We start from the raw sequence: 26,264 nt of genomic DNA, 5'->3' as shown, positions 1-26,264 counted from the left end.
TGAATGAGCGAGGACGTATATGCATGTTTTTTCCTTTGTCTAAAGATACCACTTAGAATATTGAAAAGTCTTTCCAAAAGATCCATCAACTCTAGCCTCACTTGCACTCTATGATGTTCTAACACCAGCATAAGAGTACGGGTTATTACTGCGTCAGCTTCGGGTACGCACTCAGAGCTGCCTGCCCGCCAGTATGCAAAAACAGAGTGGCTTTCCCATTAAACCCTCCAGCCTTGGCAGTATGCAGCAGCCCAGTAAACGCCTTGCCAGTATAAACCGGATCCGTCAGGATCCCCTCCGTCCGAGCCAATGTCTTGATGCCCTCCGCCGTTCGCGCATCAAGGTGGCCGTACGAGCCCCCAAGGTAATCGTAATCGATCTCATAGTCGTCTCTCGTGATCAACTTGGGATCCAGCCCAATCTTCTCGGCTGTGGTCCTCGCAATATCCAGCACCAGCTGCGCGACGTCGTCCTCAGACTTCCTCAGGATCGAGTATCCGACCAGTCGCTTTCGCGCACCATCGCGGCCGATCTGCTGCGCGAGCTTCAAGCCGGCGACAAGGCCGCCCAGAGTCGAGCCAGAGCCGACTGCGAGTACGATGTTCCCGATACTTCTCTGATGCTTGTGTTCCCACTCGAGGAGCTCAAAGGCCCACCTTGCGTAGCCTAGGCCGCCTAGAGGGTGTGTGCTTGCGCCTGCAGGGATCACGTAGGGTTTCTGCCCGCGGCTCTCAAGGGCGGTGACGACGTCTTCTTTGCTCGTGTTTGGCGGGAAGGTTTCGGCGCCGAGGATGGAGTTGAGCTGGATGTTTCCTGCGTACTTGTACTCCGGGTCCTCTGATGAAACCGCAGTAACAGGGAAGAGAGCGACCTATCTATCTGTCAGAGGAGACCTGCGCCATTTGAAGACGGGTAAATACGCCCTCTATGCTAGAGGCATAAACTCACTTTCAAACCTAGCTTTGCCGCAGCCGCAGCGGTCTGGCGCATGTGGTTCGACTGGGTCCCGCCAGTCGTGACTATTGTATCCGCACCTTGATCGATAGCGTCCGCCAAGACGTATTCTAACTTTCGCACCTTGTTGCCCCCGAACGCCAGACCAGAGCTGCAGTCATCACGGGCGATATAGATGGCCCCCTCCTTGGTCCCCTCCTGTTCAGGAAGTCGGTGCAGCTGCTCAATATCTACCGGCCGGTCATAGGTTAACTGGAGACGAGGGATCTCGCTGAATGGATGTGGAAGATTGACCATGTTAACTTGATATCTAGTATCATACAAAGAATACCTCTGGGGATTTGTCTAAAGGATCTTGGTGTTTTGTTCGAGGTGCAAGAGTTGTGGCCTCAACTTGGGACTTTGGAAGAGGGGCTGTCTAAGGTGAAATGAGTGACCCCGCTCCAGCTAATTCTATGTAAGACTATGACGTGCGATTTTAGGATAAACGCCGTGTGGTTTGTAAGCGCTGGTGGTTTTGAATTCGGCTTTTCACGATCAGATCCTCTGGTCCGTCGATGTATTCAATCCGTGTTGCCATGATGTCAAGTAAATATCGACACACCTGATTAAGTAGCGCCCGGAACGTCAAATCTCAGCTGCATAGCCTTGAATAGTGTCCTGCGAAAGCAAACCCCTGTTTTCTAAGCAAAATAATGGGAAGCCTATGGTCTATCAATATGGTTGGAAGTTACGACACCACCGTCTTCCCTGGAGAGTCGGGGTCTGGACAAAGTGCAGGCCATTCAGCGACCCCTCTTAGTGCGGCGCGCCCGACACCGATTGACTACTCGTCTCCCGTGATGTTGACCAGCCTTACAGGCCGCAGGACGTCAAGTCAAAGTTTTTTTCGGCCATCGAGGTATTGAACAGGTAAGTTGAGAAGCAGCCTCCAGCTCGCTCCACTCTGCTTGATGCCAAGCACCCTCCCCATCTTACCTTCGACATCTTCGTTCCCCTACGCGCGCGTGATACCACCTCCGCAAAAGCACAACTCCAACAAAGAGCCCAGGTACGGATCACCGGAGACACAAAAGCAGCAATGAAGTGGACAATTACCTACTGGCTCCTGCCTCTCGCCTGCGTGGCCCAAATCCCCGTTGACCCGCCCCCCTTCACACCCTTCGGGCCCAATCCCACCCAGAGGGTGTTTCCCACCACAACTTGGTGTGCAACAGTAACGCCCACCGAAATTCCCGGTGTAAAGCCCAACGTAACCCTCTCATGTACAACATACGCCCCGGAACCGACAGCATTTGCTCGGTTCAACCGCATCCCGAGGGCCCGAGGCCAGGCGCGATGCTGGTACGATCGCTACGTCGACAGGATCGAGATCGGAAAGCGCGCGCTGAACAATCAGGCCGAAATCCTTAAGGGTGTGTACGAGTGCCAGGATAAGTGCCAGCAGCCGCTCTCGAACGGCAAAGAGTGCAAGTATGCTGTCTACGTCAAGGCAGGCCCTAGGTTGAAAGACCTTTGCTTGTTGGACAATATGGTCTACGAACCGTTCGAAATTAATCACAGTGGCCCGTTTGATTCTTGGCTCTGCATTGGCAGCGAGAAGATGCAGCCCGAAATTGAGGATGCTCCAGATGTAAGTTTCGATGGTCGGTAGACGATCAAGATCAGCCCGTGACTGACAATTTCAGACGAGTGAGGGGGAGATACAAAATCTTTGGGCGTAGGAGTATCGATCAGTTCTGCACTGGGATTCGAGGCTTGGCAACATCAGCACCATCAAGACGAAATTCGAGGTACCGTATTCATGTGCAATGTACGATAAGGGCAATGCAGACACACCTTACTAATATTAAATCTTTCCGACATGGCAGCTCAATTCAACCGATAATTTAATCGATAGGCACCGCGTTATGCTACGGGGATTGCAGATAATAGCTGATAAGTTTATGAGTTCACCTGGAACACGGAATATCCCAATTCGTGCGAAGTACCTTATTCTTAGATGTAAGAGTGAGGGAATGAGGGAATGAGGGATGATTACTGCGTCCACTTCGCGAGCGTTCAGCCCTTCTGAGAATCGATCTCTACACCATGCCAAGTCAAAGCGGATCTCAAGTCGAGCAAATATCGATGAACATCACAGCAGCGAACCTGAGAGTCTTCACCTATGCGATCGAAAATAAAGTCAATCATGCAGCTGGCGGGCTCAAAAGATTGTAAGGATCGATAATGCTATCCGATAAGCCTTAGAGATTATAGCCCATGAGAGAAACCAGACTCCTCGAAAGAAGTAGATAGTTGAAACGACAGTAAATGCTAAGGTATATGTTCCATAGCGCCTAAATTATGCAATCCAAATCCATAAACACAGATTTCATACCCTGTTGGATGTTATGTTCGTAAAAAGCCAGATTATTCATCAAGAACCCCCCATCCCCAAGTCTACAAAAAGAGAGCGCCAACGGCAGCGGCACCAATCAGGCCGAGACCCTGAGGCGACACAATACCCGCAGCGTTGGGAGTCTGGGTAGCCTGACCGCCCGCCGTGGTTGGGGTGGTGCTGCTGCCGCCGCTGTTGCTGCCGGACCCGGATGCGGAGGTCTGAGTCGGGGAAGAGGATCCGCCGCCGACAGCGCCGGGGGTGATGGTTGTGGTGAGTTGGGCCGAGGCAGTGGGGCGGGCCGCTGAGACGGACGGGGTTGTAGACGCGTATGATGCGGTGGAGGCGTAGGAGGTGCTGGCGAAGCCGCAGGTTCTCAGGATGTCGTTGATGTCTGGGTTTTCATATGTTAGTACAAGAAGAGATTGAATGATGATGCGTTGCGGTTTATCTGCTTACCGTCCAGGTCATCTCGGTCACGGACGTTCTGGTCCATGCAGCTTGCACAGAGTGCGGCATACTGGGAGACGTTGATGCTGTTGTTTGTGCAGACGCACTGAGCCTCAAGACGGTCCTCGGTCAGGTCATCTCTGACTTGGTCGTCATTAACCTCGCAGGCTTGGCCGAGGTCGTAGATGGGACGGCAGACGGCCTGGCACTGGGTGGGAATGTCATCGTTGTCGAGCTGGAGGTCGGCCTTGACGAAGGCGACGGCGGCAAGGGACAAGGCGAAGCGGTTGAAATGCATTATGGCTGTTGTAATTGTTTTCCGGGTGACTAAAGTCGATTCAAGACTGCAACTGGTTGAAAGATATGCTCAATGAGATGATGTTGTGATTGTTGATGGTGTCGGAATGCTAATGTCAATCCAGGATGTAGAGCGGGATGATGCAGGATATATACTCATGTTTCGAACGACTCTCCTCCCAGGGGCGAGATTTCATGGATCAACAACTCAGAGTCGATCAACGGCAGATTAGACAGACATACCACGTACGAAAAGCATGACCGTGTCTCGGGCAGCGACCGCGCATCGTCACTCAGAGGCTTGGGTCTTGGTTGGTCCCTTGGCGCTGGCAGTTCTCCATCTCCGCAGCTTCCACTCAGATTGCCGCTATTCGAAAGTGGATTTCGATGAGGGAAGCCAAGAAGCCCCCTAGCTGCCCCAGCCTCAATTGACGACTCAACATCCCGGGCATTATTCGACGGTAGTTTCTCGTTGTGTGACCGATTTGCTAAAGCCCACCGAACAAGTCTAAATCGAACAGACGCTAATTACCTAAAGTCGAGCTCTCGACAAGTGTTGCTTGGGGGCCTTTCGGTCCTTGCTGGGCGTCATATTGCTTCGTCAGAGCCCTATATCATGTTTATTCTACCTCCGCTGTCCCCGAATCCCCAGGAAAGCTTAATTTGATACGACTAGGGCCCCTTGTGAGCAGGTGAACATTCACAATTTGCCGACTCCAAGACGGATAAGTGTCGCGTGCTACGACTGACAGCATAATAATTACGGACATGGCCGCTTAGGCAAGGTCAATGCCGGCCGACAGCCGGGCGAGCAGCCAAGCACCCCCAAACAACTGGAGTGGCGCTATAATAACCAACCAACAAAATCCCAGAGGTAGATGCGTATCACGGGTGCAAGATAGTTGCGTTACTTCTGTGCCTCTCGTTAACACATAGAGTACCATTTGCCAAGGTGAAGAACATGGCTGTCTACGCGTTTGCTTAGCCTTCTCGATATGAGGCATGCGAAGCAAGATCCATTACTAAACTTGAACATCTCGCCTCTTCCAGAAGCTGGCAGCCGTGGATCTTGCCAAGACCCAATGCCCCGTCGATTAAATCTTCGTTATTTTGATTATCTACCAATTTAATGTACTTTAGTTACTTGCAGAGAGGTAAAGTAATCGCTACAAACCGTACGTAAAAATTTAAGATCAGAAAAACTCGCCGCCGGCACATCCCCGCCAAGCACAGCAGAGCCACGGCGACACGCGCCAGCCCGCCTCCTAGGCTCTTGCAACCATAGAAAACAGGCATTCCGACAGACGTTCCGTAAGGGTTTCTTTCCGACTGGATCACCGACCTAACGCTACCCAAGGATCCCAAAAAAAAGATCCGAAGATGAGCTGTCCTGTTTCACATCTCTACTTGGCGCATAGTGCCGGAGAGGGAGAGCCTTGTACATAGTCAGCCCAGTACTTTGTTGTTTACGGTTCGTCCAGTCATGTTCTCAAAGCTTGAAGGGGGTGTTCCCTGCCAGATATATCAGCTTACCACTCAGTGCCCCCAAATGACGCTGGGCTGCGGATGATCGACACCACGTCCTGCCACTGGGATTAGCATCGGCGCAGGAATTTACCACTAACAGAGGCTTTGTCTTGGGTTACTGATTGTTCACTGGATGTTAGTCTCCGCCAGCCTTCGTCAAATCCACGCAACTCTTGACGCTATCCCCGGCTTTTCTTGCAGCTTCATAGGTATTTCTATTCGCAGAGAGACAGTCGAAGCAGCTTCGAAGCGGGGTAGCTCTACGTTTTCCCCAAAAGGCTCCAAAGCTTCGCGGTGTCTCCATGTCCAGGCTAGCTAGCTGAGAGGAGGTGCGGGTACCGCGATGCTAAATTTAGGGCCTCACGATGCGCTTGCATCTTGGCACTCTGTCAAAAGAAATTTCAACCGACAAACAAAAGTCAACACATGGCCCACTGAAAATCTGTGATCGAATAAGCTTCAAACTCTGGTTATGATCGAACGAACTTTCAGGCTTCTAGAATTTCAATCACAGCGAAAGAAAGTCCCGTGAGCTACTTTGTCCGAACAATTGTCGTCTGTTTGCTGATCTCTCCACGGGGTCCACGCAATATGCCAAGACATCACTGAAGCTTCGCCTCGCTGGATCAAGACGGGAGAAGAAAGCGAATCAAGTTGGGAACAAGAACCAGAATTGCGTAAAAGCCTCAATCTGGTCTGACAGAAATAGACTCAGAGTGGGGACATCCGGCTTGTACCTATCTAGAAGCCAGACCGCAATTTCACGATCTATATTCGTCTGGTTGGGCTGGTCATGAAGTTGTTCTGGTGACCGCTCGGGCGGCGTGACTGGGCCCGATTGCTTGAAAGCTTTGCGTTCAGCTCTACAAATCTTCCACCAATACAGGGAAGTTCCAGCTCATCAAAGTTGAGAAAATTGGTTGTCACCTCGTGATCATCATATGCGTACGAGATCGAGGCTCAGTACAGTTTGCAAGACGTAAGTTCAAGTGGTGAGAAAATTGCGAGCTACGTTTGGCAGTGTCTGTTTCCTCAAAGTCCCGCATGCTGTGTCTATTTACTAGGTTATCTGAAGAAACAGATAGAGCAGACATAGCAACATCGCCTGGCTCAAAGCGTGCTGCATAGGATAGGATGGAGTGGCCTGTTGTCTATCTAATCAAACATGCCATCACGGTAGTCAAGGTACCGTGTCACAATTCTTCTGGAAAAACAAAGCATTTTGATAAAATTCGATCTTGAAAGAAGATGCTGTACAGTGATTGCTGACGTTTGCCCACCGTAATCCTATAAGCAGAATGTCATCTAGGAGGAGATCTTTGTTGATGTCTACAAGCGAGGAAATGACTACTTGTACTTCTGAGGAGTTCTGACACCCGCGCTTCTACCATGAGGATCTTACAACACATGGCATATCAGTCAAAGTGACTCTTGAGAGATTTCTCTCTTTCGCCGCTTGGAAGTAGTAAAACTTTTGCCTTGGTAGGACGTTTGTTCAGATGGGAGTCAAGAAATGCGCCGCACCCGTAGGTTTACTGCTTCACATACTATCAGCACTCAGTCAAAAGCGATGAGATAATAGTTGTCTGATAGGGATCAGGCTTACTGTTTGTTTGAAACGAATCACAATCACTGCAAAAAGCCAAGCTGTCATTGTCTTAGTCTGTAGATAAACCCAAGTATGCAGGCCACAGGACCTCCCGCCATAATTACTAGGAGTTAGCAATCGGGCTAAGAACTGAACCCGATGAACTAACCCATCGAGTGCTGGATAAAAGCCAAGATGTACCTCCCCAGTTTTCTCCAGTGCTGATTCTATCTAACACCTTGAATTTGAATTAGGTATAGCACTTAGAAATACCACGACTTTGATACTCAATAACTTAGATCAATAGTTAGTTTATACTTCCCCTTATGACCAGTATGTATCTACAAGTTGATAAGATGTTGTCCAGCACTCGAAGGGATAGTATCCAGAGGATGTACACGCACCTTAAGTTTCTTGATTCGTAGCTCATTCACGGTCAACTTATTCAAGCCGCGCCTCATTGACATCTATGTATCTCATTGACATCTATGTATCTCATTGAAATCTGTGTATCTCATTGACATAGATCCATTTGACTTGGAAGTCTCAAACTTAACAAGATTTGAGTCGCAAAGATCGGTGGCAGGTTACGGGACTACCAACATGTGTTAAGTGTCATTTGTATAGATTCATTCAATATCGCCAGCTACCTAACTGGGTTCATGTTAATACTTCTTGATTTGTATCCTGGTTAAAATTATAAGATGATGGTATCAGTAATAGGTTGATTTTATATGCCATTTGACGGAACGCTAAATAACTCTCTAAAATCGCAACTATGAACAGATATGTCGCTTCTCGTTCGTAGAAAATTGAAGTCGTAAAATGTACTTTACAGTACTGTCGAGATCCCTCCTATCTCAACTGCTTGGCTCAGAAATTTCAGCCTGACCATGAAGCTTCCGGGCTGTCTGACTGTCTGGAGTTGGTTGAGTTTAGCGCCATGGGCTCTTCAGGTTGACCGAAATGTAGATGAGCCACCGGAGAGCCAATCCAAGCACCTGTCTTGACTGTTCAGATTTAAGAACTGAATTGTCTGTTTCTGATGATTCTCTCTCTGATTTTCAGTCGAAAACCACGACAACTTTGTTCGCTTTGCCTGATTTGGCCAACTCCAACGCGTCTATCGCCTGGTCAAACGGGATTTGATCACTGACGATCTCCGCGTACTTGTCCCAATTGTCGACGATATCATCTGTGACCTCGAAAATCTCTGTCGGATATCCCACGCTGAAAACAATCGTCAATTCCGTCGAAATCAACTGTGCAAAGTTTAATTCCGTCGGCTTTCTGTGGACTCCTACCACGCCGAATGTGGCGCCTCGCTTCGCCATCTTGCACACCTGCGCAGGGACCGGAGGTGCGCCCGCCGCGTCCAGAAAGATATCGGTACCAGGACGAGTGCCTCGGTTTTGTGCCGTCGCTCCGTCTCCTTGCAACTCGACCAGCGTCGCCGCCAGATCTTCAGCTTCAGCTGAGTTGACGACAGCATCGGCACCAACTTTGAGAGCCTTTTCGAGCCTCGCGTTGACCACGTCCACGACGACAATGTGGCTCGCCCCCTTTCTGCGATACCCCAAGACCGCGCCCAGACCGATGGGCCCCGCGCCAAAAACCACAACCTTGCAGCCCGGTTTCGGGCTCGTCCTGTTTACCGCGTGCAGGGCGACCGCCATGGGCTCGTTTAGTGCCGCAATGTGCCAGGGTATGCTCTTCGGAATCTTCTTCAGGTGCTTCCGTGGCTCGTAGTTGTAGATGACGACGTATTCGCACAGCGCACCCTGCGCACCGCCCGAGCCCAAGAGGCCGTCTTGAAAAACCATCGTGTCTACCACGACATGGTCGCCGACTTCGACGTCTGGTGACTCAATGCCCGCTCCGATTTCTGCAACTTCTCCTGCTGGTTCGTGGCCGAGGGGCGTACAGCCCTGGTAGGGCGGGATGCCGCCGTGATCGGTGTACAGGCTGTCTGAGCCGCAGATTCCGCAGGCTTTGATTTTGAGAAGAACGTCCTTAGGGCCAGCTTCGGGCTTCGGGTGGTCGACCCACGACACAACACCGGGCGCCGTGATTTCAACACGCTTCATGACAGGCTCAGGCTGGAACTGAACAAAGAGAATGTGAAAGGATGGTCGCTAGAAAACAGAATCACGTTTAAAGGAGAGTTGGAACAGAAGGCCATCCTCTTGTACGGAATATGAGTCCCGCTCATGGTCTCTTATATTCTATTTCCTCTTCGATTTCAATTGGCTTCATCGTTTGGAAAGCGAGACCGATACCGAGACATCGTGAAGACACAAATGAGAAGTAGCTGAGTGCGAAAGGGGGGGTATTGCGACGAAGGTTGACAAGCTCCCCGAAACTAGCCCCCCTTTACCATTTTGCTGGGGCCCCCTAGTTTAGTTCTAGATGCCGCGAACCTTACTTTGGAGTTCGGGAAGTGGTTCAGTGCAACATACGCTCCCATTGGCGACCCAAGGTAGTGACTAAGCGCTATCAGGAGCACTACTCCCGCCGTTAGCCTTCGGGTTTAGGTTATGCTGCGGAGTACTCCGCCCGTGCCTTGCTTCCAAGTTCCAGGACTCATCGTCGGAAGAAGAAATGACCGTGATAAGGGCATCATGCCATCAGAGCCCGCCAAGAAGATCTCGTGAGTTTCTGAACCTCGATGATGGAAGACAATGTGAAGATGACTGCTGACACTAGCCGTAGATGCAAGAGATGCCAATATCGAAAGGCATCTTGAACCCTCGCAACTTGGGTAGTCGTAACTTCACTGACTCGGCGTTCTGCGCTCATAGCTAAAATGCTCACGCACGGAGCCATGCCAGAACTGCGCAACGGCTCAGCAGACTTGCGAGTATCGAGAGGTCGACCGTAAACGACGGCCAGCGACACACGAATATGTCGTCAGCTTAGAGAACAGAGTCGCATGGCTGGAGTCATTCATCGGTAAACTTCAAGCCGCGCCAAGCCCGGAGCGGGACATCCTGCTAAAGACCGTCTCCTTCGGGGATCACCTCTCAATCCCGGAATCAGCTGCAGTAGTGAGCGTGAGCGAAGAAAAGAATCCTGAGCCATCTCGAGACAGCAGCGAGAATCTTCAGGTCGACCTTGAGGGTTCGCTCATTTACCATGGTGCGACGAGTATCTATCGCGCCCATCTCGGGGTGCCGGCACGGGGCAACGCCTCACCCTCACGCGAGCTTTCTGCGAATTATGTCGTTGGTCCCGACTCAAATTTTGAGCATGTGGCAGAGCATTTCGGAATCAGCCTATACGACGAACTGGTTGATGATGCATTGATGCAGTTCTTCAAATGGCAGTACCCGCACTTCATGTTTATTTACCGAGAAGCCTTCTTGAGGGACCACTTTGGTGACCGGGTTCGCGGCAAGTATTGGTCATCGGCTTTGCTCCTGTCTATCTGTGCTTTGGGTACACTTATGTCACCGGACAAGCGCCACCGAGATGCGAGCGAGCAGTTCTTCTCCGCTGCCGAGAGCATACTCATCGTCTCCGGCTTCACGAAACCTTCCATCGTCACTGTACAGGGCTTCCTCTGCCTGGCATTCTACGAGATTGGAAGAGGAAATCTCTCAAAGGGATGGGGCTTTTCGGGTAAGTCCTTGCTTGTGATGCCCAGTTCGTCGATACGTGATACTGAATGTGAGCGGGTGTAGGAATCGCGTTCCGGATGGCGCAAGACATGGGGTTTCAGAGGGACCCAAAACATTGGGTATCCCACGATGCATCGCTAGCTACCGAGGAAGATTTGGAGATTCGCAGACGCATCTTTTGGGGATGCTACACTTCTGACAAATTGATCAGCCTGATCCTTGGACGATCAGTCTATCTTTTCTATGATGACGCAGAAGTCGAAACCACCAACAGGCTCCCGTAGGTCTAAGATGTACCTCTACGAGTTTCCACCTTACCATGTACTGACTGCCGATCAGAGACTTTCCAGAGATGAAGCCCTGGCTCCCTGCTGGGTTTTCGGATTATGACGGGGGGTTCGGTGTCGTAAATCCCCTCATCCCATGTTTCAAGGAGCAGATCCGGCTTTCCAAGATCATTGAGAAGATGCTTTCAAGGCTGTTCTCCACCAAGAGCAGCCTGGAGGGCATTGGTCGCCAGTCGTGTCTCGACAGCCTCAACTTTGAGCTGTGTAGCTGGTATGAAGCGTTGCCCGACTGTGCGAAATGGAACAGATGGGAACCACCAAGCACCCTGCTCATCCCAAGCGTGGCAGCACTCCAGTTAGTTCAATTCCCTTACCAACCCCCCCCCCCCCCTTCTGTTACTTTGATCATGCAAGATGGGACTAAAAACTGATTTTTCCATCAGTTTGCTCTTTCATAGCGTCCGCATTGCGCTAAATTTCGAGCAAGCGGTGTCCCATGACATCTCAGCTCTGAAAGACAATGCCCGCAAAGACTGCTTATCGTCTGCGGAAGACATCGCACACATCGTACGGAAATACCGCAGCCAGTACGGTCTTGGACACAGCCCTCTGATGATGATCTACGGAGTTATGCAAGCGGTGAGAACGCTGTCGTTATTCGGCACGTCGGAAGAAGCTCAGTACTTGTTGCATGTTTTGGACGAATGCTCATCTGCCTGGACGTTGGCCCACCAGGCGAGAGATAGATTGGCACGAGTCGAGGGGTGAGATGCTGTTGCAACTTTCCACCATCCGTTTGATTTGCGTGAAGAGTAAAGCAGTCCAGCACCATACCAGACCTTAGGAGGTAGCCCTCTACAATTCGAACATTTCAGTAGAGGGGCGAGAAACTGCACTAATTATGGTTCAAACTCCAAGACCAATAGCAAGGGGGTCGGCGATTCTAGACACAATGGATGCGAGTAAGTTTTAACGGTATAGAATGTCATCATTCTAGTACAAGTCATATCCTATATCTCTGAAAGTCCTCAGGGCAAGGGAAGGCCCGCCTCTAATCCTGTCTTTAGGACACCAGCAAGCTTCTTCACGTCTGAGATGTTGTTGTAGAAACCAAAAGAAACTCTGATGCCCAGGCGGTAGGGCGTGACAAGCACACCACTCTCCTTTAAGAGATCCATCCACCTCGGGTCATGCAAATCCAGAATGTACAAATGAGGCGCATGATCCTTGCGAGCCGAGGACCCGACTATCTTCACCCCGAGACTTCGGCACTCCTCTCTCAACACATCACCTAGGCGGTAGAGGTGCTCCTGCACACGTCCGGGACCCATGGAATCCAGATAAAACGTCAAAAACGCCTTTGCAGCCGCTGCACTGATCAAGCTCAAATTCAGATGCTCGTATCGGCGAGTGGAAGAGTGATATACCACCTCTTCGGAAGGGACCAACAGGTCAGCTCGCACGTTGCTGACGGCCCCGTAGCCGACAATGGGGGGAGTGGGGTCGGTGTCGGCGATGAACTCCGGGTTGACGTAGAGAACCGCGAAACCCGTCGGGCAGTTCAACCCTTTGTGCAAACTGAAGGCCGCCGCAGAAACCCCCAGAGCTCGGACGTCCACTTCTGCGAAGCCGACCTGCTGCGTGAGGTCTGCGAGGACGTGAATGCCGCGTGGTCTGTATGTTGCGCAGATGTCGGCCACGTCGTTCCACTGACCGCTGTGGAACATGATGGAGCTGAGCCCGATGGCCCTGGTACGCTCGTCGACATACGGCGCAAAGGTTGCGGTGTTGGCGGCCGTGACGTGCCCGGTCTCTTCCGCGGTCGAGATGGTGGGCACCTGTCGGACCTCGAGGCCGGCTCTGCGGAGAGCCATCCATCCGTAGACATGGTTTGGGTGCTCTGTGTCCAGGACGACAACGTTGTCGCCAGGCTCGAATCTGAGGCTTCGGATGAAGCATCCCAGTGCCTCTGTTGTGTCACGGGTGAAGGCTAGGGAGCTCGGGTCGGCGTTGATGTACCGGCCGACTAAAGCACGAGTCTCTTCGACGGCGTTCTGCCATTGAGGCTTTGGATGAGGGTTGTAAAGGGCATCGGAAGTGAACTTGGCGATGGCGCCGTGGATTATAAGGTTTGAAGGGGGTTGGTAGGAGGCGTTGAGGTAAGTGAGGCTCTCGTCGGCCAGAAGAGGGACTAGAGACCGGAAGGTAGAGAAGTCGGCTTCCGAAGGAGGTCGAGGGGATGATTTGATCGAGGTTGGGACATCGTCCACATGGTCTTGAACAGCACTAGGCGACATGATGAGTCTGAATGGGTTGTATAGGAGAAGAGATCAGTATGATGAGATTGAGGTACAGCGATAGACTCGGCTCTCCGTCCTGAAGCTGCCGGCTTTTATCGTCTCTTCATGTTCCTATATCGGCGCCAACATCCAGAATGATTTCTCGGCATTCCGTCGATGGCCCGATATGACCCTATAGAACTTGACGCGTATGAGTTTATGGACGTACCAGTGGCGAAACTAGCTCATGGAGGTTGAAGTCCGTCTTGAGTCCTTGGCGGATGATTAGGATCTCGGAGCGCCAAGGGGGCGGGGCAATCTTGATAGTATCGACCACCGAGCCGTAAGTTCAGCCTCGGAAACTTCTTATACCTGGAGTGATAGATTATGACCAGCGCTGAATATGTCATTTCTGTGCTGAGTCGATATCGAATCATCTGATGTCGTTGCAGGGTCACCCCAAGGATCCACCATCGTCAATCCGGCAGCGCGGACTTCGACCTCCATTTGCGGGTCGCACGTTGATAAGAGGCCCCTTTCCCCGCATGTTGGTGCAATTTCGCTCCACGCCAACGTCCTTAGTCTGTGGATTATCTGGACAATGTATTAGTCCTTATCGGTTCCCCAGGTTCCAAGATAACTCTGGATTACGGAGAATGACTTCCATAAGTACACTTCATGACTTTAACGATCGCTAAGCCGAGAACATGTTTTGCGAGATAAGTCCGGAAGGGCTTAACATCTAGTTCCTTCGGCCCTTATCTTGCTGGCACGCAGATTATAAGAATCTGTTGCCCGGCGTCGAGAGCCGACTATTGGGCGTCATCATCACTGACGGGATTCTTTTCATTTGTTTCAATTGCTCAAAGTGCTTATGACTGGAAAATCACACCGCAAAATACTCTGAATCTCTTTGACTAAATTGCCTTCACAATGAGCAGCGATGATATCAACAGCAAATATGGCAAATCCGCCAATGACGTCGTCGGCACAGTGGTAGAGCCCTCTGACATGGGGCCATCAACCTCCAACGTCGAGGGGACTTCCACAGAGACGAGAGGCGAACAGCAACAACTCAAGCGGGAGTTCAAAGAACGTCACGTCTCTATGATCGCTGTCGCCGGCGCCATCGGGACCGGACTCATCATCGGCTCTGGTACGGGTCTTGTTAGGGGCGGTCCCGCGAGTCTGCTGATCGCGTATACTCTCATCGGAGCGGTCGTCTTCTTCATCATGACGGCCGTGGGAGAGATGGCAACAATGCTTCCTTCGGACAAGGGATTTGCTGGATACGCTACACGTTTTGTTGATCCGGCTTTGGGGTAAGACTAGGACCACACTGTCGATACGAACTTCTGTTCTTGAGCGAGCTAACTCAAACGTGGAAACAGGTATGCCACGGGATGGAACTACTTCTTGAAGTATGCTATCGTCCTCCCCAACAACCTTACTGCAGCAGGCATCATCATACAATATTGGAGACCAGACCTCAACGTCGCCATTTTTGTGACAACCTTCACCATAGCCATTATTGCTGTCAACGTAAGTCAAGTATCCGGACAACTACTATTACTCTTTGAACTAACAAACCATTAGATCCTACACGTTTCCTTCTTCGGCGAAGCAGAATTCTGGATGTCCGCCGTAAAACTCCTCGTGATCGTAACCCTCATCCTAACCTGCTTCATAATCTCCATGGGCGGACAACCCTCCCACGAAACAATCGGCTTCAAATACTGGCACAACCCAGGCGCCTTCGGCTCCTATCTCGTTGACGGTCCAACAGGCCGGTTCCTCGGCTTCTGGGCCGCGACAGTCCAAGCTTGCTTCGCTTACACCGGCACCGAAGTCGTCGGCGTGGCCTTTGGTGAGGCACCGAACCCGCGCCGTACGATCCGCAAGGCCGTGCGCCAGACGCTGTGGCGCATCGTCTTCTTTTACGTCTTGGGTGCGCTGGTGCTGGGGATGTCGGTGCCGTATACCAATGACATGCTTATCGGCGGGACAAAGAAGAGTACCGGGGCCGCGGCGAGTCCGTTTGTTGTTGCGGTGCAGATTGCGAACATCCCGGTATTTCCGCACGTTGTCAACGGGTGTCTACTTGTCTTCGTCCTGAGCGCTGCCAACTCGGATATTTACATTGGATCTCGTACGCTCTTTGGCCTAGCACGAGATGGCCAGGCGCCGGGATTATTCATGAGGACGTCTGGAAAGGGCGTTCCGCTTTACGGGGTCGCGGCTACGGGTGTCTTTGCGGCGCTGGCTTACATGAACGCCGCCAAGAGTTCATCCCAGGTGTTTGGGTATCTCGTCAGCTTGGTCACGGTGTTTGGCACCCTCAACTGGGTGAGCGTCTTGACCAGTTACATCTGCTTCACCAGAGGTATGCAAGCGCAGGGTATCCCGAGGAGTCTGATGCCGTATCGTGGGCCGTTGCAGCCGTATGGCTCATACTTTGCTCTATTTGTGACCATACTGGTTGTCCTGTTTAACGGTAAGTCCACGTCTTCTTAGTCGATTACACGAAGATTACTTGCGCGATCTTTCTGACACTAATGACAGGTTACAATGCTTTTATCCCAAAGTTAACAGTGTCCACTTTCATGACCTCCTACATCGGCGTTGCCATCTATTTGGCCAACATTTTCAGCTACAAAGTCTATGCCAAGACACGGCGGGTAGAGCTTCACTCGATGGATCTCGTTACCAACAGGCTCGAGGATGACGGAAGCAAGTATCCTAGTACACTGGAGAAGGCGGCTTCGTGGGCGGTAGAGCGGCTCAGGCGATAGGATTGACATTATTCAATAGATATTACATATATGGACAGGTTTAATTCGGAAGTGGTATCATCGCGGCTCTTCAGATCTGGTCCCATCCCACATATATCTACATGCACTCATCACCATGATATCTTCACTCGCCAGCTATCATGCAATAGCAAAATCCATACGTACATCTCCAGGTAAACAGCATTCGAGTTCGGATTGGGGTGCCTCTAAGCCGCAACCTTCTCGCTCTTGGAAGTCTCAGTCATACCCTCAGCAGGAATCTCAGCATCGGTGTTCTCGAAGCTCTCGCCCCTCTTCATGCCGAGCTGACGGGTGTCGTAGCCGTTTGCCTCCAAGTAAGCGCGGTAGCGCGCGTCCTCGAGTGCAATAGTGTCTTGCCCGATGTGCGGCAGGCAGAAAATCGCGAGGGCGGCGGACAAGACGCAAAGCGAGGAGGATACCCAGAAGGGGTATTGGGCGGAGGCGACGGCGTTGTCACCGGCGGCTGCTTGGATGTACGGGAAAACTAGATTGACCTTGTCAGCCAAATAATCTCTATAACCTTTGTTACATCAGGCATGTGTAACTTACCCCAAGTACCGACGAAAGCGCCAATTTTGCCAATGGCAGCGGCGACACCATAGTACTTGCCGCGAATGCCCGTCGCGCAAGTCTTTGCGGCAAGCAGACCGATGTTGTTACCGGGACCGAACTCGCCGAGCGCCAAAAAGATGCCGTAGACGACGACAAAGCCGCCGACCATGCCGGGCTGCGACAAGTTGAAGTAGTCGCCGGCCATGATGAAGCCGACGACGGCCTGCAGGAAGACACCGAGGGCGAGGGCGTAGCGAGGACCAAGCCAGTCCGAGGCCGGGGCGCCAAGCATGGTTCCGGGGATGTAGAACAGGTTGATGACCGTGTTCCAGCCGAAGACGGTGGTGAGCGGGGCCGTATCTCCATACAGATTGCTCAAGATTGTTGAGGAGTAGATACCGAAGGAGTAAGCGGAGAACTGATGTCGGAAATTAGTGTGTGTGGTTCATCATAGTGCCCACAGCTTCAACATGACTTACATCATAGATGAACCAGATCAAGCTGACGACGAAGAGGCGCCATCCATAAAACTTGAGTGAGAGAAGGTAGGGCGTCTTCGCGTAGCGCATGGAGTTCTTGGTCGATGCTTCGGGCTCCTTGACGAAGAGACGGAGGGCGAAGAGGAACATGGGGAACACGACACCGATGCCCAAGCTGGTGCGCCAGATGGTGCTGTAGTGACCATTGTGGCAAGCGGCTGCGACAACATATGGCACGAATGCTATGCTCTAGTATCAGTATCGCCAACATCAAGATCAAGAGTCTGAAGAACGGACCGCCAATTACGAAACCCTAGTTTACAATGTTAGCAAACGTGCAGTTGACAGTAAGAAGATGGCGAGATACGTACCCAATCAATCATGGTGTTTGTGAACATGATGAACCACAAGTTTCTCGAGCCCGATTTTAGCTCGCCGGTGGACTCTGCTGCGCCGACGCTACCCGCGGGGTACTCTCCTCCAATGCCGATACCGACCTAAATGTCATCGCGATGACGTTAACAATTGCACTTTTTCTCTGAGCGTATGCGCTTATCCCAAGCACTTCGAGCCAGATTCGACAACGAAGCAAAGAGCGCCAGCCTGATTCAGACTTACAAAGAATCGCCATGCGGCCAGGATGTTGAACATGCCGATATCGTCACCCTTGTAATAGGATCCGGCGGCGAGCGCAGTGAAGACGAGCAGGATGACGGTCGACACGAGCAGCGAGTTGGTTCGCGACCAGTGGTCAGCGAGCCAGCCGAATGCGAGCTGTCCCACGACGGTGCCGGCAAATGCGATGTCGCCGACGTACTTCTTGGCGTTGGAGTTCTTGTAGAGGTCGCCGTACTGCAGTGCGAGGATCGTGGTGACGGATCCGATGACCTATGCCCCGCGTCAATGACCATTCCCACGAGATGGCGTGCAAAAAGCGGTTGCGCTCACGTTGTTGATGTAGCCGTCGGAGAAGAGACCGGCGCCGCAGGCAATGACGGGCACAATGGCCTTCCGGAACGGTTGGCGGGGCGCATCGTCGACGGCGACGGTCTCTTGCGCCGTTGCCTCGGACTCTGCCGACTTCTTTCTTCGGAAGTTGAGCATTGTTGCGGCTCTTTTCCTCGTGTAAGTGCTCAAAGCTGCGCTCAGTGTGTCGAAGGGAGAAAGACCCTACGACACTGCGACAGAGTGAAGTCAACAATCGAGAAGATGACGGCACAGACAAGACTGTGTGCGTGCGTGAGGGGGGAGGAGAGGCGAGAGGTTGTGCGAAGCGGCGCGCAAAGGTTAAAAAGAATAGGCGCGACGAGTCAAGAAGCGCAAGGGGAAATCAACATGGTATTTATTCGGACGATCACAAGCCCGTCGGGGCAGCCACAGCACAATCTGCCAACCAGAGGGGCCTCTCTTCTCTCATGTTGCTTTACGGTCTGGTGTCTCTTGTCCCCCTTACCACGCCCTCAGGCAGCTCTGCTGTTGGTTGCTTTCGTTCTGTGGTGAGTAGGTGTTTGTGACAGACAAAAAAGAGAGAGATAAACCTTGGGAATGCCTCGGATGTCCCGTCCCACCCTACCTTGTTCCCCGGCGGACGGGACCCGGGCTCACCCAATGATGGGCAGCCAGCCCCGATGCAACATAATCGAAAGGATTCTATGGGTCCCTCTCCCCTCTCTCACGAGTCACCTACGGCTCCCAGAGCGATTCTTTGGAGGCAGGCGAGTGGTCTGTTGGTTGTCTTTCGAGGGAGAACGAATCCACACCGGATAACAGTTGCGGACAGATACCGGGTTGTATGCTGATAAGACACGGTTATGCGGCAAGAGGGGGAGGAGCCTGGTGATTTCCTACGGAGTACGCATACCCATTGGGACTTTTCGGTCTGGGCGCGGGCAACACACCGTAGGCCGCTCACCTGGGGAGCACGGGGAGGAATCCTGAAGAACCAAAGCACGGGGAGAGAGGAGTGGAGGGGGGACGTGGAGGGAGTGTGGGAACCCGATGTTACCCATCCGCTAGGCGACCTGTTGGTTCGTGCAGAGCTGCAGTAGTTCATGTGCTTTCTCGACTCGTCTCCCGCTTTCCACAGGTTGATGAACAGGTGGCACAGATGACGCTGCGATGAGAAGAAGCACCGTAAGCCAGAGAGAAATGGTGGTCGCGTGTCTTATTTCCTACCATAGCCAATTGTGATTCGATGAGAGAAAAGATGCATCGCTAAGCTTTTTCCAAGCGGTCTAGCGCTTCTCGGCAGCCCTAGGAGGCTCACTTCACTTGGCGCTCTCCCGCATGCTGCCAAGGCTTTTCCCATGCGACCTTGTTGTTGCTGAGCTAAGATACGATGGGGGGAAATTGTTAGTGCTATGGATTGCTTCCAGCACTGTTTGGTTACTTTGGTGACCTGCCTGTGACACATGAAAACCTACGAGCAAATACGTTGACAACTTTCAACACGTGCTGCTTCTTCAAAATGTCAGCAACCGAGACTAGGCCGACTATTTCGCAAAACATACGACATGGAATCCGTAATCCGTCAAAGGATAGCCGAAGAGGTGGATAGTAAGTCCGATGTTACAAAGACTCCAAGCTAGATTCATTGGGTCTTTGGCAATTGAATCGGTCGCCGAACTGCCGTCATCCAGGGAAAACTTGAACAAATTGCGCGGCTCAAGCATCTTCATGAGAGCACGTGGTTGGGTTACTTCGTAAAGACATTATTGTTCAATTCATAAGCACTAGGGTGTAGAAAGGAAAATCTCTGCGAGTCGCTGTTGCGCAATCTTTTTCGCGTACGGCCAATCCAGGGCCGTGTTGCCCACCACGTGCTTGCGGCGCCGATGTGCCGTCATTGCCGGCCCGCCCCGACTTTCGGTCCTGTGGCGGCGGCAAGACCCCTTTTCTGCCTCCCGGGACCCGACATTTTCGGCGTGGAGGCGTTAATGAGGTCAATGTTGGTAAATCTTTAGTTTTCTAAAGGCGCAGATTTAGAGAGGTTTCCAGTAATTGCTAGATAATCCGAATATGTTTAACGTAATCACTGATAGAGATGATTGGCATCACTTGTCGGTATGATGTATCCAGTCTCGGGTTAACTCGTTCGCTGGTTTCGTTGTGGTCGCTGAATGGGTGAAGGTATTAAACGTCCGGTAATTCGTCAGAGACTTACGAGCCCATCAGAAAATGACTTCCTAGAAACCGAAGAGCAAAGGGCAGCAAGCGAGTACATATACTCGGTGAGAGCGAGGGCCAGGTGAGAAAGTACGTAACAGAATAGCGGCTCTATCTGTGCTGAATATGTTAGTCGTATTGCTCGCATTCGTTTCCAGACAATTGCTTCGTACGGAGTAATCCGTACATCCAGAGCACTAAAAGATAATTAGATTAACAGAGTCAGTCGCCTCAAGACTCGTCGATCAATGCCAAATACTACGTGGCCAAGATATTTGTTGTCTAAATAAGCTTCAGAAGTACCATCCGGTTCAATCTCATTATGGCAACTTTTCGGCGAGCTGGATGATTCCCGAATCCCTCCGGCGCACTCATATACGCCCGCTCTGTACGCGAATGCACGAACACACCGCCGGGTCTACCATACAGTTTATCGTCTATATAATTGTCGTAAAAACGACACCGTTAATCGAGGGCAGCATTCAACGCTTGATATACTACAACAATAATCTGCAACGCTGTTCTGGTAAAAACTTCAGTAGAATATGAAGGGATACGGGAACTTCTTGATGCAAAGACGCCTCTAGGGATCACCACTCTCTGGATTGCGACATGATATCAAAAGATGCGACTGGCCCTGGGATCCAAAGGACGATGCTGTATTGCGTTTGTTTGACCATCACTTATAACACAAATTTGCGACCATTTTGCGAGTAAATGAGTGACCATGGTTTCAAGTTAAGATTGAGGAAATAGAGTTATCATCAATTGACTACCATGACTCGATTACTTGGTCCTTGACATTAGTGTCACAAAGCTTCGACATCGAATACTCGTATTCCGCAATGGTCCAGTTGGTCTGATCACCGCCAGTTCCCATGTCATATAAGTAAGATCTGATGCACCTATCTCACTGTTAAGAGTCTGAAGATAACATTTACATTCTTATCCCTCTTCATCGTCTTTCACTCTTTGAACGTCACTCATTTGCATTACCTTAACACTCATTCATCATGCATGCGTCCACTGTCCTCGCCCTGCTCACAGCCTCTGCTGCCCAACTCGTCGCCGCGGGTGGTTTCGCGTCGACATGCAGCGACATGACCTACTCGGGCACCACGTTCACCGCGAAGTGCAGAAACACCTTTGTTGATCCCTACTACCCGGACGCCCCCATCGACTTGTCAAAGTGCCTTGCCAACGTCGGGGGCAAGGTTGTCGTACGTCCATTCCCCCTTCCAAAATAAGGTCCCAGACAATCAAGAGTTTATTGACTAATCCCTGAACCATAGTGCCGACCCAAGAGGTAAAGTCTGCTCGAAAAGTCAGAATGATTGAGGAATCCTCCAGATACTGACTTGTCTCTCGCCAGCCCATCCTTCAAGTTTTGTGACTGCGGTCTTGGCAGTGACAAGAAGATTTTGAACTGCCGTTGCACCGACTCTACTGGAACCAAGCAACCTTCTTCTCTGAACCTTGGTATGTACATGCATTGAGTCATAACCAGCTTAGTGCCTTCAAAACTTACAATTTTCTAGATACCTGCCTGACCAACAACGACGGAAGCTTGTCTTGCTAAAGCTTCGTGCCGGCTGCAGCTGATTTTGGTTCGAAGTTCGAATTCACAGAGTGATAGGGTGAACTTCAAGGCCTAGGAGACTGGGGGCTAATCGAGAAATACACACTTTAACAGAGAGCCAGAGCCTAAATGCCCCAGACATGTTTATGCGGAATGTAGATTTGGTGGGTTGCTAAAGACCTCGATTAAGTATCTAATCGAAGTGTATCTATAGGCGAGCCTTGGTATCTTCAAGTCCCGTCTCTTGGCCATGTGCATCCTTTGCGCCTGTCCCTTGTACCCGGCCGCGTCCATATCAGACCGCGACCAGACTGGCCCTAAGCGTAGAAGTCAGACCGATCTTAGTGTCCGTCCTTATGCCCTTTGACCATCACCTCCTCTTTAACACCAGCCTGTCGGACTATCTGCGGGGAAGAACGATTCCGACAAGCTGCTGCCGTGTCTAGCTGACTGTCGAGACCTTGCCAACCTCTCGGCTAGCTGAAAGGCTGAGGTTGAAGAGGCTCTCTGCAATAGCCTAGGCGTTGAATGTGGCCCTGCATCCTGGTCCTGAGTCTACCAGATGTGCCAGCTATGCGGCATCGGAGAGCTCCTAGCTAGGCACTTGACGGCAATGCCAGAAGGCATCTCTAGGTTTCTGCTCGTTGATGCGAAAGTGGAAGCTCAATCTCGATGCCGCTGGTGTGGTGCACGCCAGCCCCACAGGCGCACTTAAGCCAGCACGGAGTTCAGTAACATCCTGGTTGGACTCACGGCACCTTAAGTTACCAGTGTCACAGCGGCTGAGCAGAGAATCGTAATCAATTCACCACGAGACATAGGCTCAAGCCCACGGCCATCTTTTGGTATTGATTTGATAGCAAAGGCCCAGACTTGCTCCAAATATGTCGGTCGAGAGCCCACATCCGAAGCTCCAAATGCCATGCGAAATCAGCTGTCATTCTGATGGATGTGTACTTGATCATGCCTCCTCCGTTGGCTTAACGTCGTACTCGACTTCCGTCCTAATCACGTACTTGGCGCCCTTTCTCACACCAGTACCCTCGTGAAGAGGCGCACCCTTTGCATCTCCATGCGGGAAGACGGCGACTCCGCCCATGACCGGTCGCACCGGGTACGCATTCAGCGTGCCCTCCCGCGCCGCTGGAAGGAAGTAAGTTGTTTCGCCGCCCTCAAATTCGTCGTTCAAGTAGATGAGGAACGTGAACAAGGAGCTCTGCTTCTTGTCTTCGGGCGATGCATCGTAGACATATGTGTCGTCTGGAAGAATACCAGAAGGCGGCCAGGCACCGTCAATGTGCGCGCGGTACTCGGCTCCGGGGACGTAGCGGTACACGCGGAACCGTCGGTTGAGGCCGCGCACCTTTCGTCCGTCAACTGATTGGGGGACAAAGGACGAGACTCTAGACCAAAGCGCATCGTGGAAAGTGGTATCCACGACCCAGTAGAAGTTGTGCGCAAGAATGCTAATGTCCCCATCCTCGCGAAGAGGGGCATCGGGGAGGAAGTTGACGGTCTCACCGGCGGTTATGATTGCTTTACATTCATTCACAGAAAGAACGTCTTTCAGGAGGCTGAGCCCTGGCACGACAGGGTGTGCGTGTGCTGTTACTAGTGGCCGTTCGTCGACGAGGGGTATCGTGTTAGGGGCGGTCGTGTAAAGGAGTGCGTCGTGGTGGTTGGGCGGTTTCCGAAGCGGGCCGGGGGTCCGTTCGATGACGCGAAGAGACGCTGCCAAATTCGCCGGCGCTGATTCAAAGATTGTCTTGTCAAGTACAGAGGCGTATACCTGAAGGGATGGCGTGGTGGGACGGAGGTCCCAAGTGTCCTGCAGGGCGATTCCGGGTGTAGAAGAGAGTGGCAAAGGCACGGCCTTGGGGTTGCTGTCGGAGTGCCCACAAGCTCGCAAGACGGCATCAAGGACCAAGAGTCGCTGCTTGTCCCTTTCAGTTCTCTGTATGGTAACACCGTCTCCCTCCCCTTCAGGCAATGTGGATAGGCCGCTAATGACGTCCAGATCTCGCACCCAGCGACACAGGGCTCCTAGCTTCGGCTCCTGGCCACGTATTCTCATTTCGGATAGCAGTATTCTGGCATCATCGTACTTCTCGTCGGTGAGGGCGCCAGTGATTCGTGCTGCAAGTCCAAGGTTTGTGCCGGCTGAAGCAACCAATTGTCAGTTCCTGGCAGATAGCGACATCGTATGATATGGGGGTATACAAACGGGCATTGTTGACACCACTGGCGCAATTCTGACGGAAGTCATAGACGGCAACGCGAAGATCTCGGCACTGCTTTGATTTGATAAGATTCGGGTATTTGGCGAGGGTGTTTAGCGTATCAATGGCAATGTCGAGTTCCTCGTCCGATATGACCGTCTGGAGGCTCTTGGGCTCGAGGTTTGAGGCAGTATTGTCATCACTGTCAGGCGGCGTGACTGTCGTCGCTGAGGTCTTGGGAGCTTTTCGCGGAAGCTCCTCCTGCGCGTTTTGCTTGCGCTTCTTCGCGGCCTTTGATTTCGCCATTGTTGTGATGTTTCAACTGTGATAGAGGTGTTGGTATTCGGACGAGGAAGTAGGAGTAGAGTGGCGTTCAGTGGGCTGAGATTTTGGACCAAGCTTCGAAAGTTCCATTGCACCGCCAGTCCAAGGGTCTTGCCCCGCCGAGGGGTTCAGCCAATCGCCAAGTTGGAGCCTGAGGCATTAGGACTGAATCCCGCTGTGGGGCCGCTCTGTGTCCGGGGCGGATCGGTCTAGGTCCGGGGTACCCTTGGCTAGACCTACTTTCCCCCGCTCCATTGTTCATTCTGTGGCATAACAGCGAGGACTACTCCGTATGACGACCTCAACTTGGAATTTTTTCTTTGCGAATCATTATCTCGTTGCGTTAGCAGGCCAACTATCGAACAAGTAGTAATGTTGGCCAAAATATTCCATCGTTCATATTCTAAATTATAGTCCAGTCCGCAATGCATAGAAGAGTCTTCGACAGTGCAATGAAGACCCAAGATTCTTCAAAGAACCCAGAAGATCAGGGTTCATGTAGCTTCTGTGAGGACTACCACATGCTGTAAAGTATACCAAAGTGGCTGCACGTGATACGCATTCAAATCGGCGGCTGAAAGCCGAAAAGGAACCGATATGAGCGGTTAGTTGGTGGGACAGTAACTGCAGTTTGCTGCTGCACAACAGGCTGAATGTGATCAGTCTCAATTCTCCTCAAGGCGCTCTGACCTGCAACGCCAAAGCCGGTGCGGGACCATGCGGGTGTTAACCATCTTGAAATCCGACGCGGAATTATGACCGTCTGAACACCAGCAGTCGCAGCTCTAAATCTGTCAAAAAAACGTCATGGGGTGAACTGTCAAGGAGCTTGCAGATGCATAGAATGCGGACCCGCTATGCTCATACGAGGGATGAAGCGATGCACATGCATAACAGGCCAAATCGAGAGGTCCACACAGGAAGTTGCAACGCCTGGCTGCGCTCGTTACGCAAGGCACATACGTACAACATATGAATTGAATGAACCCTCAAGAGAGAGCGGAGAGATCTTAAAAGAACTCTGTGAGCCGACTGGACCAACAAATAGCGGCAAGGTTTTTATGTCCACGGGCCGTGACGGGCCCCGGAGAATAGCTCCAAATTTTTAGTGATTTTGGTAGCTGTCCTATGCTTTCCGTGTTGACCATTGCCCGCTCTAGGTCTGAGTAGAGAAACTGAGTTCCCTAGCCAGAGTCTAAGGGTGGCATAGCCGTCGATCACGAAGCTTCCCCAGATGCTAGTTCACACCCTCGCACAACAGTGGGTGTGCAAGCACCAATCAGCGAAAGTCAGTTGATGCTTGACGTAAAGCGTACACAAGGTATAATACTGCGGACATTGGCGGACATTCGTGGAGTTGGTTACACATTCGCCCTGTCATTCCCGCACCAGACCCGAGCGCTAAGGAGTACTCCGTATAGTACAGAGCAAAAACGCCTCCAACTGCCGAATCCTGGACGGGTAGCAAGTGCCGGGATCTAGATCACGAGTGGGGGGCGACGTACACCGGAGCCGGGCCAAGCCGGGCGAGTTATGCACGAAATGTGCAAAGCACGGAGACCATCCGACCCACGGTGACGCTCGCCCGCCGCTACACTCCGCGGAGGCTTAGGTTTATCTCCAGATTCTCCACAAGTATGTAACGGTATGCCGCAGTAGTACTGCGAGAGATCGTCGTTTCACAGGGCGTTCGGCTTTCAAGGGTTGAACCGAATTCCGTCGCTTAAATCAAGCATGAGTTGATAAAAAGT

The 26,264-nt window shown here is 51.8% G+C and overlaps 10 protein-coding genes across 10 annotated transcripts; 4 read left to right on the top strand and 6 right to left on the bottom strand.

Moving 5' to 3' along the window:
- Positions 1-145: 145 nt before the first annotated feature.
- On the bottom strand, positions 146-1,251 carry HER10_EVM0002190 (1-aminocyclopropane-1-carboxylate deaminase; the record flags this gene model as incomplete). Its single annotated transcript, XM_035471913.1, has 2 exons — positions 146-871; positions 949-1,251. The coding sequence occupies 2 exons, from the start codon at positions 1,249-1,251 to the stop codon at positions 146-148; spliced, it is 1,029 nt and encodes a 342-aa protein (XP_035330478.1).
- A 784-nt stretch (positions 1,252-2,035) lies between these two features.
- Positions 2,036-2,629, top strand: HER10_EVM0000749 (uncharacterized protein; the record flags this gene model as incomplete). The annotated part of the gene is made up of 2 exons (XM_035470517.1): positions 2,036-2,587; positions 2,609-2,629. The coding sequence occupies 2 exons, from the start codon at positions 2,036-2,038 to the stop codon at positions 2,627-2,629; spliced, it is 573 nt and encodes a 190-aa protein (XP_035330376.1).
- A 767-nt stretch (positions 2,630-3,396) lies between these two features.
- On the bottom strand, positions 3,397-4,082 carry HER10_EVM0008449 (uncharacterized protein; the record flags this gene model as incomplete). Its single annotated transcript, XM_035477971.1, has 2 exons — positions 3,397-3,728; positions 3,794-4,082. 2 exons carry the CDS (start codon positions 4,080-4,082, stop codon positions 3,397-3,399), a joined length of 621 nt encoding a protein of 206 aa, XP_035330845.1.
- A 4,178-nt stretch (positions 4,083-8,260) lies between these two features.
- On the bottom strand, positions 8,261-9,283 carry HER10_EVM0012497 (alcohol dehydrogenase; the record flags this gene model as incomplete). The annotated part of the gene is made up of 2 exons (XM_035481891.1): positions 8,261-8,398; positions 8,435-9,283. 2 exons carry the CDS (start codon positions 9,281-9,283, stop codon positions 8,261-8,263), a joined length of 987 nt encoding a protein of 328 aa, XP_035331056.1.
- Positions 9,284-9,792: 509 nt separating this feature from the next.
- Positions 9,793-13,603, top strand: HER10_EVM0002941 (uncharacterized protein). The gene is made up of 6 exons (XM_035472632.1): positions 9,793-9,846; positions 9,909-9,933; positions 9,998-10,817; positions 10,880-11,096; positions 11,156-11,458; positions 11,547-13,603. Exons 1-6 carry the CDS (start codon positions 9,818-9,820, stop codon positions 11,869-11,871), a joined length of 1,719 nt encoding a protein of 572 aa, XP_035330516.1. The 5' UTR covers positions 9,793-9,817; the 3' UTR covers positions 11,872-13,603.
- HER10_EVM0001153 (cysteine desulfurase) lies at positions 12,108-13,603 on the bottom strand. The gene has a single exon (XM_035470909.1). It carries the CDS (start codon positions 13,398-13,400, stop codon positions 12,132-12,134), a length of 1,269 nt encoding a protein of 422 aa, XP_035330405.1. The 5' UTR covers positions 13,401-13,603; the 3' UTR covers positions 12,108-12,131.
- Positions 13,604-14,315: 712 nt separating this feature from the next.
- On the top strand, positions 14,316-16,174 carry HER10_EVM0000676 (dicarboxylic amino acid permease; the record flags this gene model as incomplete). Its single annotated transcript, XM_035470446.1, has 4 exons — positions 14,316-14,704; positions 14,774-14,924; positions 14,979-15,876; positions 15,945-16,174. The coding sequence occupies 4 exons, from the start codon at positions 14,316-14,318 to the stop codon at positions 16,172-16,174; spliced, it is 1,668 nt and encodes a 555-aa protein (XP_035330372.1).
- A 32-nt stretch (positions 16,175-16,206) lies between these two features.
- On the bottom strand, positions 16,207-18,642 carry HER10_EVM0005816 (major facilitator superfamily transporter). The gene is made up of 7 exons (XM_035475420.1): positions 18,175-18,642; positions 17,845-18,114; positions 17,598-17,723; positions 17,524-17,539; positions 17,227-17,468; positions 16,745-17,165; positions 16,207-16,679 (listed from the first exon to the last, which is right to left on the bottom strand). The coding sequence occupies exons 1-7, from the start codon at positions 18,328-18,330 to the stop codon at positions 16,381-16,383; spliced, it is 1,530 nt and encodes a 509-aa protein (XP_035330689.1). The 5' UTR covers positions 18,331-18,642; the 3' UTR covers positions 16,207-16,380.
- A 2,762-nt stretch (positions 18,643-21,404) lies between these two features.
- Positions 21,405-21,970, top strand: HER10_EVM0010688 (uncharacterized protein; the record flags this gene model as incomplete). Its single annotated transcript, XM_035480140.1, has 3 exons — positions 21,405-21,615; positions 21,742-21,870; positions 21,930-21,970. 3 exons carry the CDS (start codon positions 21,405-21,407, stop codon positions 21,968-21,970), a joined length of 381 nt encoding a protein of 126 aa, XP_035330958.1.
- Positions 21,971-22,116: 146 nt separating this feature from the next.
- On the bottom strand, positions 22,117-24,570 carry HER10_EVM0006820 (prolyl 4-hydroxylase). The gene is made up of 2 exons (XM_035476394.1): positions 24,195-24,570; positions 22,117-24,130 (listed from the first exon to the last, which is right to left on the bottom strand). The coding sequence occupies exons 1-2, from the start codon at positions 24,493-24,495 to the stop codon at positions 22,932-22,934; spliced, it is 1,500 nt and encodes a 499-aa protein (XP_035330751.1). The 5' UTR covers positions 24,496-24,570; the 3' UTR covers positions 22,117-22,931.
- Positions 24,571-26,264: the final 1,694 nt, after the last annotated feature.

The sequence above is a fragment of the Colletotrichum scovillei genome (assembly GCF_011075155.1).
Source record: "Colletotrichum scovillei strain TJNH1 chromosome Unknown Contig00008, whole genome shotgun sequence".
Lineage (NCBI taxonomy): Eukaryota > Fungi > Ascomycota > Sordariomycetes > Glomerellales > Glomerellaceae > Colletotrichum > Colletotrichum scovillei.
Note: the sequence above shows the minus strand (reverse complement) of the source record. Positions and strands in the feature narration are given on the sequence as shown.

What these genes read in the sequence shown, in the direction of transcription:
- HER10_EVM0002941 (XM_035472632.1), top strand. Translation starts at nt 9,818, where the DNA reads ATGCCATCAGAGCCCGCCAAGAAGATCTC. An exon ending in AAAGGGATGGGGCTTTTCGG is followed by an intron (nt 10,818 to 10,879) that starts GTAAGTCCTTGC and finishes GAGCGGGTGTAG; the next exon opens with GAATCGCGTTCCGGATGGCG. An exon ending in CCAAGCGTGGCAGCACTCCA is followed by an intron (nt 11,459 to 11,546) that starts GTTAGTTCAATT and finishes TTTTTCCATCAG; the next exon opens with TTTGCTCTTTCATAGCGTCC.
- HER10_EVM0006820 (XM_035476394.1), bottom strand. Translation starts at nt 24,495, where the DNA reads ATGGCGAAATCAAAGGCCGCGAAGAAGCGCAAGCAAAACGCGCAGGAG. An exon ending in CAGTGGTGTCAACAATGCCC is followed by an intron (nt 24,131 to 24,194) that starts GTTTGTATACCC and finishes TGGTTGCTTCAG; the next exon opens with CCGGCACAAACCTTGGACTT.
- HER10_EVM0005816 (XM_035475420.1), bottom strand. Translation starts at nt 18,330, where the DNA reads ATGCTCAACTTCCGAAGAAAGAAGTCGGCAGAGTCCGAGGCAACGGCG. An exon ending in TGGCCGCATGGCGATTCTTT is followed by an intron (nt 17,724 to 17,844) that starts GTAAGTCTGAAT and finishes GATGACATTTAG; the next exon opens with GTCGGTATCGGCATTGGAGG. An exon ending in TGATCTGGTTCATCTATGAT is followed by an intron (nt 17,166 to 17,226) that starts GTAAGTCATGTT and finishes TTCCGACATCAG; the next exon opens with TTCTCCGCTTACTCCTTCGG.
- HER10_EVM0001153 (XM_035470909.1), bottom strand. Translation starts at nt 13,400, where the DNA reads ATGTCGCCTAGTGCTGTTCAAGACCATGTGGACGATGTCCCAACCTCG.